Source organism: Verticillium dahliae, genomic scaffold (assembly GCF_000150675.1).
Source record: "Verticillium dahliae VdLs.17 supercont1.17 genomic scaffold, whole genome shotgun sequence".
Lineage (NCBI taxonomy): Eukaryota > Fungi > Ascomycota > Sordariomycetes > Glomerellales > Plectosphaerellaceae > Verticillium > Verticillium dahliae.
Genome location: NW_009276936.1, coordinates 470,802 through 483,662, shown reverse-complemented (window position 1 = coordinate 483,662; position 12,861 = coordinate 470,802). Strand labels below are relative to the sequence as shown.

The 12,861-nt window shown below is 54.7% G+C and overlaps 6 protein-coding genes across 6 annotated transcripts; 3 read left to right on the top strand and 3 right to left on the bottom strand.

Annotated features, from left to right (window-relative positions):
• Positions 1 to 259: 259 nt before the first annotated feature.
• On the top strand, positions 260 to 921 carry VDAG_07645 (uncharacterized protein; the record flags this gene model as incomplete). The annotated part of the gene is made up of 3 exons (XM_009656550.1): positions 260 to 553; positions 619 to 820; positions 911 to 921. 3 exons carry the CDS (start codon positions 260 to 262, stop codon positions 919 to 921), a joined length of 507 nt encoding a protein of 168 aa, XP_009654845.1.
• A 172-nt stretch (positions 922 to 1,093) lies between these two features.
• VDAG_07644 (uncharacterized protein) lies at positions 1,094 to 2,990 on the bottom strand (the record flags this gene model as incomplete). The annotated part of the gene is made up of 6 exons (XM_009656549.1): positions 1,094 to 1,336; positions 1,396 to 1,500; positions 1,556 to 2,323; positions 2,389 to 2,751; positions 2,810 to 2,880; positions 2,942 to 2,990. The coding sequence occupies 6 exons, from the start codon at positions 2,988 to 2,990 to the stop codon at positions 1,094 to 1,096; spliced, it is 1,599 nt and encodes a 532-aa protein (XP_009654844.1).
• Positions 2,991 to 3,592: 602 nt separating this feature from the next.
• Positions 3,593 to 5,246, top strand: VDAG_07643 (uncharacterized protein; the record flags this gene model as incomplete). The annotated part of the gene is made up of 4 exons (XM_009656548.1): positions 3,593 to 3,607; positions 3,678 to 4,026; positions 4,096 to 4,367; positions 4,470 to 5,246. The coding sequence occupies 4 exons, from the start codon at positions 3,593 to 3,595 to the stop codon at positions 5,244 to 5,246; spliced, it is 1,413 nt and encodes a 470-aa protein (XP_009654843.1).
• A 107-nt stretch (positions 5,247 to 5,353) lies between these two features.
• VDAG_07642 (oxidoreductase) lies at positions 5,354 to 6,221 on the bottom strand (the record flags this gene model as incomplete). The annotated part of the gene is made up of 2 exons (XM_009656547.1): positions 5,354 to 5,942; positions 6,001 to 6,221. 2 exons carry the CDS (start codon positions 6,219 to 6,221, stop codon positions 5,354 to 5,356), a joined length of 810 nt encoding a protein of 269 aa, XP_009654842.1.
• A 475-nt stretch (positions 6,222 to 6,696) lies between these two features.
• Positions 6,697 to 8,096, top strand: VDAG_07641 (uncharacterized protein; the record flags this gene model as incomplete). The annotated part of the gene is made up of 5 exons (XM_009656546.1): positions 6,697 to 6,823; positions 6,876 to 6,921; positions 7,017 to 7,202; positions 7,263 to 7,626; positions 7,689 to 8,096. 5 exons carry the CDS (start codon positions 6,697 to 6,699, stop codon positions 8,094 to 8,096), a joined length of 1,131 nt encoding a protein of 376 aa, XP_009654841.1.
• Positions 8,097 to 8,460: 364 nt separating this feature from the next.
• VDAG_07640 (uncharacterized protein) lies at positions 8,461 to 11,279 on the bottom strand (the record flags this gene model as incomplete). Its single annotated transcript, XM_009656545.1, has 7 exons — positions 8,461 to 8,538; positions 8,595 to 9,065; positions 9,127 to 9,230; positions 9,332 to 9,548; positions 9,600 to 10,487; positions 10,933 to 10,972; positions 11,197 to 11,279. The coding sequence occupies 7 exons, from the start codon at positions 11,277 to 11,279 to the stop codon at positions 8,461 to 8,463; spliced, it is 1,881 nt and encodes a 626-aa protein (XP_009654840.1).
• Positions 11,280 to 12,861: the final 1,582 nt, after the last annotated feature.

Sequence of the window (12,861 nt, the reverse complement as noted above, 5' to 3'; positions counted from 1 at the left end):
GAGGGGTTCGGCGCATATATTGCCCAAATCGGGAAAGGCATTGCGCTTGAAGCCCCAGGGGGCGGCTTCCAGCATCGGCATCTAGCTGGCTTGGTTGGAGAACCCACCTCGGCATGTATATGCATGGTTGTATTTAAGGCATAATGTCGAATAGTCAGGGCGGGCGATGGAATGGCGGCGACCCTGTTACACGGTCACACCACCTCGTCCGTCAGTTGTGTAAGACCGACCCTGCCGTTCAAACCCGCCTTAACTCAAGATGGCGCCTCAAACTACGTCTGCTGACGCTCGGCATGTTTCTTCGCCCGGAAATACGTTTGCTGCTCAGGAACCTGCTGTACCACCCATGCGCATGCCCCACCTCGAGTTTGTGTATCGCATCGTGGCCAACATGGACCAGACAAAGGTGTCCGAGATCAAAAATATTGACGGAGCGGGATTGATAAGGCTCATACTGCCAATCAAGGACGGCATTGTAGACGGGCCTCGGATCAAGGGCGTTATCGTCGAGGACAGTGGTGCAGATTGGGCGGAGATTCCGAATCCTGATAAGGTCAGTTGAATCGGTTCCGACCTTGGCGTGAGATTCTGCAGCTGATCTCGGAAACGGGGACCTAGATCTTCACGAGGCTTAATGCTCGATACACTGTCAAGACCCATGACGGATTCCATATCTTGGTTACTGCTACGGGAATTTTTCGCCCAGGGCCAGGTGTTGAGATGAGCAAGCCGGCGCCTGACGCATCGCAAGACGACGTTGAATACTTTACTCAGATACGACTAGAAGCGCCTGGGGATAGTCCTTACAACTGGCTAAATGGTATAGTGCCCGTGGGAGTCATGACCATGTCAAAGGGGAGGCCAATCATTGATTGTTATCGGTTGACCAACTTTCCTGGGGTCACAGCAGAGAACCTGTAGGACTGAGCGCCGAGTAAATGAGTAAAGTTATGCACCGAGTTTCAACATGTGATCAAGAATGGTTTTTTTTTTTTGGTTCTCCTATTTTTTCTTGCTAAACAATCATGCAGCATGTATGGTGAGTTGAACAAAAGGCTGTCCTCCGACGCCAAGCCTGGCTAGGTACCCTGAATTATTTATTCTTCTCGTGAAGATCTACCAAGCGCCTGAACCTCGGGGCGAGAGCAATCCTAATCTTCTTGCCCCAAATGAGAAGTGGGAGGAAGAGCGAGCCAACAGCAAAGGCAACGCACCCAGCCGTAATGAACATGTTTGACAAGCCCATGCTCGTCATCCAAGGCACAAAAGCGGATGGAACGCCGATGGCACCGGCATTGCGAATGAAAGCAATACCAACAAAGGACTCGGCGGTCAACTGTGGGGCATTAGTATGTCATTCAGTCGAAAATGGTGTCTCATTTGAGGGGTAGATACCTCTCTGTAAGCGTCAATGACAAGTGTGAAAGCGATGCCACCATTGGAACCAAGGCCAAAGGCGAAGAATGCACCGCCGATGCTGGGAAAAATCCAATGCATGCCCTGAATACTGTTAGTCTTGCAGAATTGCAGTGTCCTGGGACATGATGATGCTTACTCGGGCTGCCGTACTACCGTACATAATCAAGCCGCCTGCCATAGTGATGGTCGACAAGAACAGGGGGTACAGTCGCATCTCCGGCTCGTAAATACCATTATTGCGACGCGCCAAACGAACGACTAGCCAATCGGCAAAAACACCGCCATAGATGCTGCCAAAGACGTTGCCGACGAATGGACCGAGGGCCATGTATCCCACTCCAGCGGGAGTGAAAAGGTAGGGCGGCGCCGAGAAGACAATGGCGTTGGCTTGCAGCATCGTGACCAACCAGCAGACGCCAGAAGCGAACTGAATGGCCGTGAATGCCACATGGGGCAGGCAGATGACTCTGACGGGCAAGATAAATGTTTTCCAGAGAGACTCATTCGATTTGGTGACGAGGCGGTGCCGTTCCCGATACGACTTCATCGGAATATTGACTTCGCCGACAGCATTTGATTTGATCGCTGCAAGGTCCACAGAGTTCATTTTCTTGACCTCGTTCTGTTCCTGGCTGTGTCCCTCAATCGGAAGTTCCAGGTCGTTAAAGTCGATCACTGCGGTACTTTGAGTGGGACAAGTATATTTCGTCTCTTCGAAGAAGAACACAAAGACAACGAAAAGTACAGTAAGGGCAATCGAGATGCTGTAGTAGGACCAACGCCAGCTTTGCGCGACGGCCTGAGCGCCAGCGCCCATGGGAGTTAGGAACGAGCCGCACATGACGGCAATGAAGTAGACACCGTTGGCAGCTCCACGCTGGTGTACGAAGAACAGGTCCGAGATCTGGTTTTGAAAGCCTTGGTTATCACATTGTCATCCACGTCAAATGGGGAAAGACTTGATCTTACGGTCATCTGCACTGCTGTTTCGTTAATCGCACCTGCAAGCCCTGTGATGAAGGATGTCGCGATCAACTCTGCGTAAGAGTCGACACGGGACGTCCACCAGGAGGAGGCTGCCAGTATAAGCGTGCTGAGGAGATAAACCGGACGTCGACCGTACTTGATCGCGAAGGGAATGAAGAACAGGCATCCAACTGCCAGACCGGCGAGCTGGGCCGATTGGGCATTAGACAGCTGAGAGAACGTAACTTTCAGGTCGACACTCATCGGCTGCCAGAGCACTGTTTGAACAGAGAGATTGGTGAACGCTGCCAAGGTAACGACGGTGACGAGACCATAGTTGAGGACTTTACGCCATGTCGGCCAATTCTGTCAAATCAGGGGTAAGCTCTTGCTTGGCAGCAGGTTGGGGTTCTGGGTTACGAACCAATGGCTCATTGGGATCAGAGGATGGAGTCGGCGAGAGAAGGAATTCCATAGCTCCAACAGTGTCCTCATCTACACAAGAGGCACGTTAGGTAGTGACTTTTGGGTTGTGACAAACTCTTTGAAAACTGACGCTGCATCAAAGGCACCGTGCCAGGTGGCGGCGGCGTCGTGTCGGCCATATTGCGGTTGATGGATGAGGTGACAACTTATGAATTTGAACCTGGATGAAGAAATGTGAGGTTGAAGTCTCAACAAATTTGGTTACGACTGAGTGCTGTGCGCGTTGAAGGAAAGTCCAGGGAAGGGTAGTGCTGTTTTATGAAGAGTCGGCAACTGAGGGTCTCGCAACAGGACTGGGCTGGAACGCGAGCCACTACCTATTCTATTGCAGACTGTCACGTTGGGGTACACCCGACATGCCGGTAGATTTGACGTCAAGATGGTGTCGCATTGGGCTGGTGAACTATCACTGCCACGTTATAGGCCTGATATCAGGCGCGCTCCTACACGAAAATCGCCTAGGTTGGCAACGCTATCGACTCCTGGTTTAGGCGATCAATCAACCCCCCGCACTGCTATCAGTGAGAAGAAGCTGGGGTAACGGGGGGTGAGGTGGTGCTCAGCTTGTGCTGCTAGTCCTTAAATAGGAGGTCGTTGCGCCCCCCCCAAAGCTTCTGGGAACATCAACAGTCTCGTTCGTCCCCTTGCCCTGTTATCCATCGCTGACTCGTCGGAACGACTTTCCGCAACCTGACCCCGGTCCAACAGGTGCTGAGGAACGATGGGCGATGGCAAGGTCCAGGACAGGCTGTGCCAATTGCAAACGACGCAAGAGAAAATGCGATGAAGCGCGACCTGGATGCCAGGCCTGCGAGCAACGTGGCGTTCAATGCGACGGCTACAATCAGACTCTGCGCTGGAACAACGGCATCGCCTCACGAGGTCGCCTCGCGGGGGCTCTGGTGCCTGAGCTCCCTGCGTCCCCCAGACCTTCCGCGGGAGCACGCGAGTCGCGCGAACCCTTCCGCCCTGGGCCAGGCGGTTCTCCCCAAACGTCCGAAACGACACCAACGGAAGCTCACGATGACGCGTCTGCAGACACAGACATGGTCATAGACGCGTCGTTGGCCGTCTCCTCAGCGCCGCCATCACCGTATTCAAGCCTTGGGGTTGCGCCAACGTGCCCTTCAATGCAGCCCGAACTCTTTGAACAGTGTGAGTGAGCCTCACGAGGAGCAGATTTTGGGTGTGTGTGTTGGCTGTTGAAGAACTAATATTAGCCAGTCTTATCATCTGGCGTCTTGCGACTGTATGCAACGGAAACCAATACCTGGATCCAACCATTCTTCCGGGGTCTCGCAGAACAGAGCGAAGCATTCGTTTACGTCTGCATCGCCATCCAAGGATACCTGAGTGACAAACAACGACGCCTATCTGTGCTATCAATGGAACGCGTCGATCACGCGCTGCAGTCGTTCCGAGACGAGATAGCCTGCCGAGCCAAGACCCTGCATGTCGCTACGACCTGCGCTGGACTCTTGATGTGCACGTTGTTGGTAAGGTCCCAATGACCCCCCAGATTCCCAGGCGCATAGACATGCCGGTTAAGGCATAGCGCCGTCAGTGGTACAGCGCTGATAAACGATCACTCCCTATAGCTTCTCCAAGGCCGCCCATGGACGTTCCAGATCCACCTCATGGCAGATCTGTATCAGTTGGCATCCGAGATGCCGGATACTGAGCATGACGAGGCGAAACGCCACGTTCTCGAGGTCATGGGCGTCATGGACCTTCCAAGCATCGTCCTTGGCCGATCGAACCCCTCCATCGGCATTTGGAAGCGGTTGCGCGAGACGCAGGATGCTTGGCCAGCCGGACGTGTAGGAGGCGTTGAGGTTGTGTCGGGGGTGCCTCGGTCCCTTCTCGACATATTCGCTGGCCTTCTGGACAACGATCCCGAGTACACGGAGATGAAGTTCTCCCGGTGGCCCGGCGACGTTGGCAACTATCTGCAGTGTCATCTCTGGAGCTCGTGGCGTCTGGCCGGCATCCTCGAAGTGCGCCGCCGCCAGAAGCTGAAGAGGCGCAGCGAAGGCAATCACCAGCCATCAACAGAGGTCGTATTGTGCCAGCTCATGGCCGCTATGGATGCGCTGTACCGCGCGAGCCTGATCCCGCGCAACGAGCACTTACTCGTCAAGAATGCTTTGGCTTACCCGTTGATGACTGCAGGCCTGGAAGTTGGCCTGCTTCGACGGCACAGGGAGTGGAAGGCTACGATAGATGAGATACGAGAGCACTTCATGCAGAGAGATGACTTCAACCTCGTCAGGGTGACGTTTGAGCTGATTGAGGAAGCCTGGATAGACGGTTCAGACTATTTCGACGTCGGTGCAGCAGCTCGCCGACGCGACGTTGAGGTTGCACTGTTCTAAGAATGTCGATGATGCACCATACAACCACGGTCGAGGTCCTTCTCAAAGCCGTACTACATCATCATCATTACGCCGGACTCGTGCTTCTGTCTTCTTCGAGTGCAGATCTATGGCTTGCCGCTTCTGATGGCATCTCGCAGCGCAGCCTGTCGTGTCCAAATATTCATCCCAATCTTGCTGCCCATGACGACCGGCTCTCCAGCGTGCAGAGTCCTCACGTCGCCAGCACCATCTTTACCCAGATTCTCCCAGAATACGGCGCTCCCCTCGATGGGTCGGAAAACGGCGCCCTTGTCGCGTTCGGCGTCGCAGTCTACCCAGCGACACCACGTGCCCTCGCGCGGCGCCTCGAGCAAGGGAAACGAAGTGCCGCCTCCGATTGTACCTTCGCCGACCGAGACGTAGGCGAAGAAGCTCGTGGCCCGATTGCCGCCCTGCGAAGCCGTAGCCTGAGATGGCGACGTGAACCAGTCGGTGTGGAAGTGATAATGGCCGCCGGCGCTATAGCGGACGAGCTGCAGGGGCTCAAGGCGTGCAGCAGCGGCAGCGTCGAGACCTTGGAAGGCAAGGGCACGCTGGTGGAGGCAGTCGACAAGCTCTGAAGGCGGCAAGGCTGTTGACTCGGAGGATCGGACGGCGTGGTGTGAGGCGTGACCGTCGGCGTCGACAACGGAGGACTTGGTGAAAGTGTCGGCACTGAGGAACTGTCAATTCTGGGCCACTATGTGCATGTGCCAGATCGGGGGAGGCTCACGCTAGACTCTGGAGTTGTTGACGCTCGGAAGGCGATATGAAGTCGGTCAAATAGATGACCAGTGGCGATGTGGAGAATATATGAACTTGGTACGACGGTTGCTCGCAGGTGGAATTGTCTGCGACTGCGACCAGAGGTGCTTGCTCTCGATTTTGGGCTTTGATAAGAGCGTTGAACCCCAAGATCACGATGGCGGTCCTCAGTCTGCAGAACAGAACCATGGTGATGATTTCACATGCAATCAGATGTCGTTAACACTGAGAAGAATGCCCAAGCTTTGAGCGACCCGACGTCAGCAAAACATCTGGTATTAATTCATTATCAGTCCCTCGGCCCGTCGATTCTGGTCAACCTGATGGAATAGCTCAGATTGGCCCATTGTCATCGCAGGGTCCCGTTTGAAACATCATGAGTTTGGGGTGCACGGCCAGACAAGCCCCTGAAGAACGCTAAATGATCGATCCCTATCTTTTATCCCCAGCGCGTTGACATGGGTTGATGTTCAGGGGCAGGCCCCATACGTACCCCTTGACAGATGGAGTTGGTCGTCCGAGAAGGCCAGATCTGAGAAACCTCGTCGCGAAATTGGAGCTTAGAACTCAGAGCCTGTAGCTCTAGCGATCATCTTACCATCAATTGAACTACTCAGCCAAGGCCTGCTCAAGAGCTGTCCATTCTCGCATCACTAACCTTACCATGCGCTCCCACGTCTCTCTGGCCGCATGTCTGGCTCTGGCAATCCAGGGGGTCTTGTCTTGGGAATTCCTGTCCGAAGCCGACACCAGACACGCCTTGGACAGCAATGAGTTCAGCTTGGTTGCCTGTAAGTTGCAGTTCAATCCACTGTGCATCTTGCGTCCATTAACATTGAATAGTTGTCTCGGTACGTCTGCCACACACCATCATGTCAAGACCCATGTGGTAGATAACTGACCTTGCTGGCCATGGCTCAGCCCAAAGAGTATGCCTCCATCGGACTTTTTTGAAGTAGCTCACCATTGATTGACATTTGCTAGCGAGGCAAGCAAGAACTTTGAACCAGAATGGCTACCTTTAGAAAGCCAAGAGTTCGCACTCAGTGTCGACTGCCAAAGCGCAGCAAGGCTTTGCGCCGAGCTCGATGTCGTCTCCCTGCCAGCCATCCGCATCTACACCCCCGAGGGCCTCCACTGGAGGTATCGCGGGCCGAGGGTCACCAAAGAGTAGGCTGCAGATGGCATTACTCGGGTTTTCCCACGCGCACTCAAAGCTAACATCGGCAGGATCATGGCCTTCCTCCAGCGCATGCTTCACCCGCCTGTGACTGAGTTTGACGGGCCATTGACGCAGTCGTTCGCCCAGGGCGACGACGTCGTCTTCATGGCGCAGATTGGATCTGGCTCGGAGAATGATAACATTTTCGAGCGCTACATCGACTTGGCCGATGAGTACCGAGATCGCTATTCGTTTGGCCTGCGAAGGACCGACGATGCGACATCTAACATTCGGTGTTTCCAGAACGTCGACCATCTTGTGCACATTACGTCCGAGTTGGAGACGGTGGAGTCGATGGGTGCGTTTCTCAAGAAATGCACCGCATTTCTGATCCCGGAAATGACCCGCCAGAACGAGATGGACATTCTCTCGGTACGTATCTCACCCTTCCGACAATTCTGGCCGCATCGCGTCGCATGCTAACGGAGAGACAGTCTGGCAAGTCTGTGGTATACTTCGCCTCGCCCTCCGCCGCGGACCGCGAGGCGCACAGAGAGGCCACGCGACCCTTGGCGCAGAAGTACAACGAGTACCTCGTCTTCGTCACGGTGGACTCATCTGCGCACCCAGACATGATGGCGGGGTTGGGACTCGACGGCGGGGTTTCTGCCAAGGGCTTGAGCGTTCAGAACCCACGTATGGGCCAGGTCTTCCCTTTCGCCGGGTCTGATAGCGGATTTGCGCAGGATGCTCTGGAAAAATTCATCATCGAAATCTCAGAGGGCAAAGTAGAACCATGGAGTCGTGCTGGGGCGAAGGGCGGCGATACGGCAGACGCAGCTGGCGACGGTGTTGCGGGTGGGGAGGCACCGCGTGAGGACAAGCCACGAGACGAGCTTTGAGCACGCCCTAGTTGGTCTTTGTCTACTGGAGCTACTCGAAAAATCCAAGCAGATGCTTTGGTGCAACGCGGAGGCAGCGTGATCTTGATTGTCTTTCATCAGTCGGGGTTTCGAGCTGTTTGTCTGACGATTATCGCTTCCCTTGATTCACAATCCGAAGAAGCGAAACACAGTACGGGGCATTGTCATCTGTAGTTTCACCGGCACAATATGACACGCAATATGCGGTCTGCTCGAATTCTCATCACAAACGGCTTAAATCGCGGTCGAAGGAGGTCGACATGATGAGGAGATGATAGGAGAAACGAAGAAGCCCTGGGACGCCGCCCACTCAAGCATAAATCCTCCGACCTTGAGAGGTGCCCTAGTGTCTGAAGTGGAAAGATAGATCAGGAAGTTGGCAGTTATGTCGATCCGGGCCACATGTGTTGATGTCAATATTCTATTACCAGTTAGTAAGTCTCAACTCGGAAGTGTCACGCGCGTGGCAGCCCCTACCTTGGAAAAGACCTCAGCCTGCCGAATGCCCATCATCTCACCGATATGAGTGAGCCGCCCCTTGACGAAGGCCCGGTGACTCCTGTCAGCAAAGCGGCTCATGCCTGCCGCCAGAAGAGGCCACATGCAGGTCACGCTCGCTAGCCCCTTGGGCATCTCAGCGGTTCCGCAGGGAAAGTACGGCGTTGTCGTCGAGTCGCCCGCCCAGCCAGTCAAGTAAGGTGTTGATGAGATGATCTCCTCCACCTGCTCTCTGCCTATAGCTTGCACCTCGCGATATTCTTCAGTACGGAACGGATCGGCTGGTTGGCATGTCCATGCAATGCAGCGGGCTGTGACCTGTGCCAGCAGCAGGCGGGAGACGTGGGTGGTGATGTATTTGCCGGCGGCCCAGACATTGGGATAAGTGTAGATTTCGAGGTTTGGATAGGCAGTCAGATTCTTGTACAACATGTCCGTCTCATCTTGCGCCTGTGTCAGGGTTGGCTCGCATGGGGAGCTTTCCGAAGGGTCGAAGCGGGTCGGGCTTGACGAGAGTGGAAATCTGGCTCGGGATGACGGTGCAGGGGTCGAAAAAGTATTGTGAAAGGGTGAGTACGCTGAAGAGGGTGTGTAGGTAGATGCCGACGTTGAGGACTTTCTGGGATTCGATAAAGAGCCTCGCAGCGGCGGCGCGATGCCGGCCGACCCACGCTTCCACGCCGCAGGACACGCTTCAAACCACTTGACGATCTCACCATCAAGAGCTCGCGCTTTCTTTGAGAGTTCGAGGGCACGCTCGATCTTTTCGGCAGAGTGAGCGCCCTGGAATAAGTGGTCTGCTTCAGCACGAATCAAGGTTGTCTGTAGATTGAGGGTGAGGGCTTGGTGCCCGACACTCTCGGCCACAGCATGTCCAGCCCACCATTTGATGTCCTCGATGGAACACTCCGAGAAGAACATGTATTGGCGTATCTTCTTTTGGTCAGCAACATGTGCAAATGGCAGAAAGAAATCGGAACCTACAGCCGCTCCCCGGACAACCTCGAACATGGCCACTCCCAAAGGTGACTCGATCAACCTGGGGCCCCTCAGCTTGATCATGGCGGCTGCCCCGCTGATATGTTTCGAAAAGGTCGACATTTCGTACTCGTCATTGGCGAGTCCCTCGTAAAACGCCAGCAAAATGGACGCCGCCAGAGACGTGTCTTGCTTGGCTTGGTCTTGGTCTTGCATGGCGCGCGTCAACTGCTCGAGCGCTATGCTGTAGTGCGTATGCGCGACCGAGAAGAGCGAGCGCGAGTTTGGACGGCCTGCCAGCGCAGCCATCGAAACGGCCGTGAACGCTGAGTGCATGGGCGATGCTTTGTATCTGGGTGAGTCAATGAGCGGGATTAGGAATGTGAAAATGCCGTGGCCAACACCGGCTGGTGGTACGAGGACGTAGTTTGACAGAAAGAAGCAGGTGGCTTGTTCGTCCAAGGGGGTGTCGAGACCACGGGGGAGCCTCTCGGCTTCGACAGAGTGTGACCTTCGATAGGCCTCATAGCTCTTTTTATTCAGGATGATCTGAGAGAATGATGACGAAGAGGAGGGAGATGCGGAGGCAGAGGGGGACGATGATGATGAAGATGATGATGACGAGTTGGCGGTCCGTTCAATAGCGTGCTGCTGCCTGCCTATCGGAGGCCAGTTGGGAGAATTGGCGGCAATGCCGTTGATCAAGCCATCTCCAAAACCATCGGCAGTGATCAAAAGGCCTTCCTTGGATGCCTTTCGAATAGCTGCTGACTTCGCTTTGCGGATGGTCGACTGTGTTTCGTCGCGAAGATTGATTTCGAAAGCATCACGGTACCCGGGGCACACGCGGTTTGCCTTGGCGCACTTCAGACATGCGGGCTTGGTCTCGTCGCACTTTATACGTCGAGACCTACAGAGCTTGCATGCCTTACTTGGCTTCCCTGTATTGACCATGATGGTGATGAGGGAGATCTGTCGTGGATCCAGAAGAAAAGCCTTGGGAGAGGTAACGAGCTATCGTCAGCGGGAATCATGTGAAGAATTTCGTCGCTGCATGGCACAGCAAAGAGAACTGTCAACGCTTCGGCCCAGCAGAGTAGCATGGAGCTTCAGTTGTTCCAGCAGAGTTTCTTCGCAGTTGACAGCAGCTCTTGTTCACAAAATGGCCTAGCACATTCTGCAAGCGAGGAGTGTCCCCAGACGCTAATTGACAATCGTTTCACCTGGTCCGTTCCATCTCCCAGAGTTTCCAGAGGCCTCGGGGTGACGTGGACGCGGCAACTCGTCAAAAAAGACACTAAAGGAAATGTTTCACCCCCGCCACGCCATGCCGCCAAACCTTCTCCGGGCAGCGCTCCCGGGTTTTGAAAGGACCAGACCTGGCGATTCAAGTGGTCAGCAGGCTGACGGACGCTCTGTAGGCCACGAAGGGTCTGGGGTGAAGCCAAGAGCACAGAGCCACAGGCTGACACCAACAACCCAAGAGACCCTGAACAATGTCTTGGTCCTCACAGGGCTGCTACCCTGACGAGCCTGATAGGCCAGTTTGTCAACACCACGGCCCCAAGCTCACACGATCGGACGAAACGGGACCTGGACGCACGCTGCCGATACTGAAACCGGAACAGGGTCTGTCGAGGGTCTGTCGGGCTCAGAAGAAGCAAGGACGTCACGACAGTGCACCATTGTGAGCATACGTATAAGCATTTGGCGGCCAAGCGTCAAAGGGGCTTGCAGCGAGGCTTTCCATATCATTGGCCTGTTGAGGCACAGACACCAGAGCTGAAGAACCTAAGGTACATGACGATGGTGGCTTGCCCGCGGGAACGGGGGATCCAGAAACCACGATCAGACATGCCTCCTGTGGTCAAGACTCATAGTCGTTCAAATCACCGCGCTGTGGCGCTGTGCAGTATGAGCAAGCCATTTCGCCCTAACTTTCCACCCATGCTCGTGGCTGGATGATCGACAGATTAAGCGTGTCGATCATGGAGCGACCCGCCTCTGTACAAGGCGGATCACAGGGCTGGTCTCAGTGGGTAGGAAGCATAACCTCCCTGCCTTAGGTACTTATCTTGGGCTGGATGCACTGCGAGGTTGGTTGACGGCAGCGGCTTCAGCTGTTCACCAACAGAACTCTCTTGCTATCCGCCTGGTCTCTCTTCTCTGCAGCTTAAAGACGTGGCGATGGATTTGTCACCCTCTCGTATCCCTAAGTTGCCCCTGGCGGGTCCAATTCCCTATCCGCTAGGCAATTACAATTGGAAGCGATCCAACGGGTAAGATGACGGCTCGATCTTGGCTGGAACTAAGGCAGGGCGCAAGGGGTGCCACGGCCTGAAAGGATGTGCAGGTCTGACGCAACAAAGACTGCTGGAAACCCGCGCCTGATTTCCTCGCCAAGCAAGAGTAAGCTATCATCACAAGCTGGCGCTCGAGATACTCGGCCTGGCCATACGATCTCTGGCGGCCGAAGGAACTGACTGCAGTCCAACGGACACTGTCAAGTTACTGCCAGTGGACCCTCAACCCGGACTTTCTGGCAATTCAGCGTGACGCTAAATCCGCACGTCGGGCAGCCAAGACTCCGAATTCCGATCTGGCTATGTTTGATCTTTTGGGAATACATTCTTGAATCTTTTCTGATGCAGGTTAGTGCCAGGTATGGAACAGACCAGGTGTTAGTGCTTCGTTTCCATGGACATTGCACATCACCTGCGACTTCGTTCAAGATGTTAGCTAGGCGGGAACTTGGTAATACTAAGCTTCACACCGCAACAAAGACGAAGCATGGCCCTGGCGGAGATGGGAAGGATCAACGAGGACGAGTTCAAGGTCTTCAACTGATCCGTGGTTTGATACGGTGCGAGCTGTAAGCATTACTCACAGGCATGAGGTCGCTTGCCCATTATGGTGTCGTGCAGGTCAGCCATGCCGGCGAAGAACTCCTTCAACTTCTCCTTGTCCTGGCCTTTCCTCGCGACAGGCCACCGCTCGCACCATGGCCGAACGGCATCATCTTGAGGCAGATGTTCAGGCCGGATGATCCGAATGGCGGAGGCAGCAGCGACAATCCCTGCAGAAGTCAACGGCCCGTAATAAATGGCTCGCTGTGGAAGAGCACTGTCAAACCTTCTGGGTTCCTTGTTACCAAGGCCTGTGTAATTTGACCTCCGTGTTCTCTAAAGAGAGTGAAACTTTTCCACGCCTAGTGATGCCACTCGGCCAACGTCGTTAGGCGGGAAAAGGCCTTGGAAGAACTCACCAG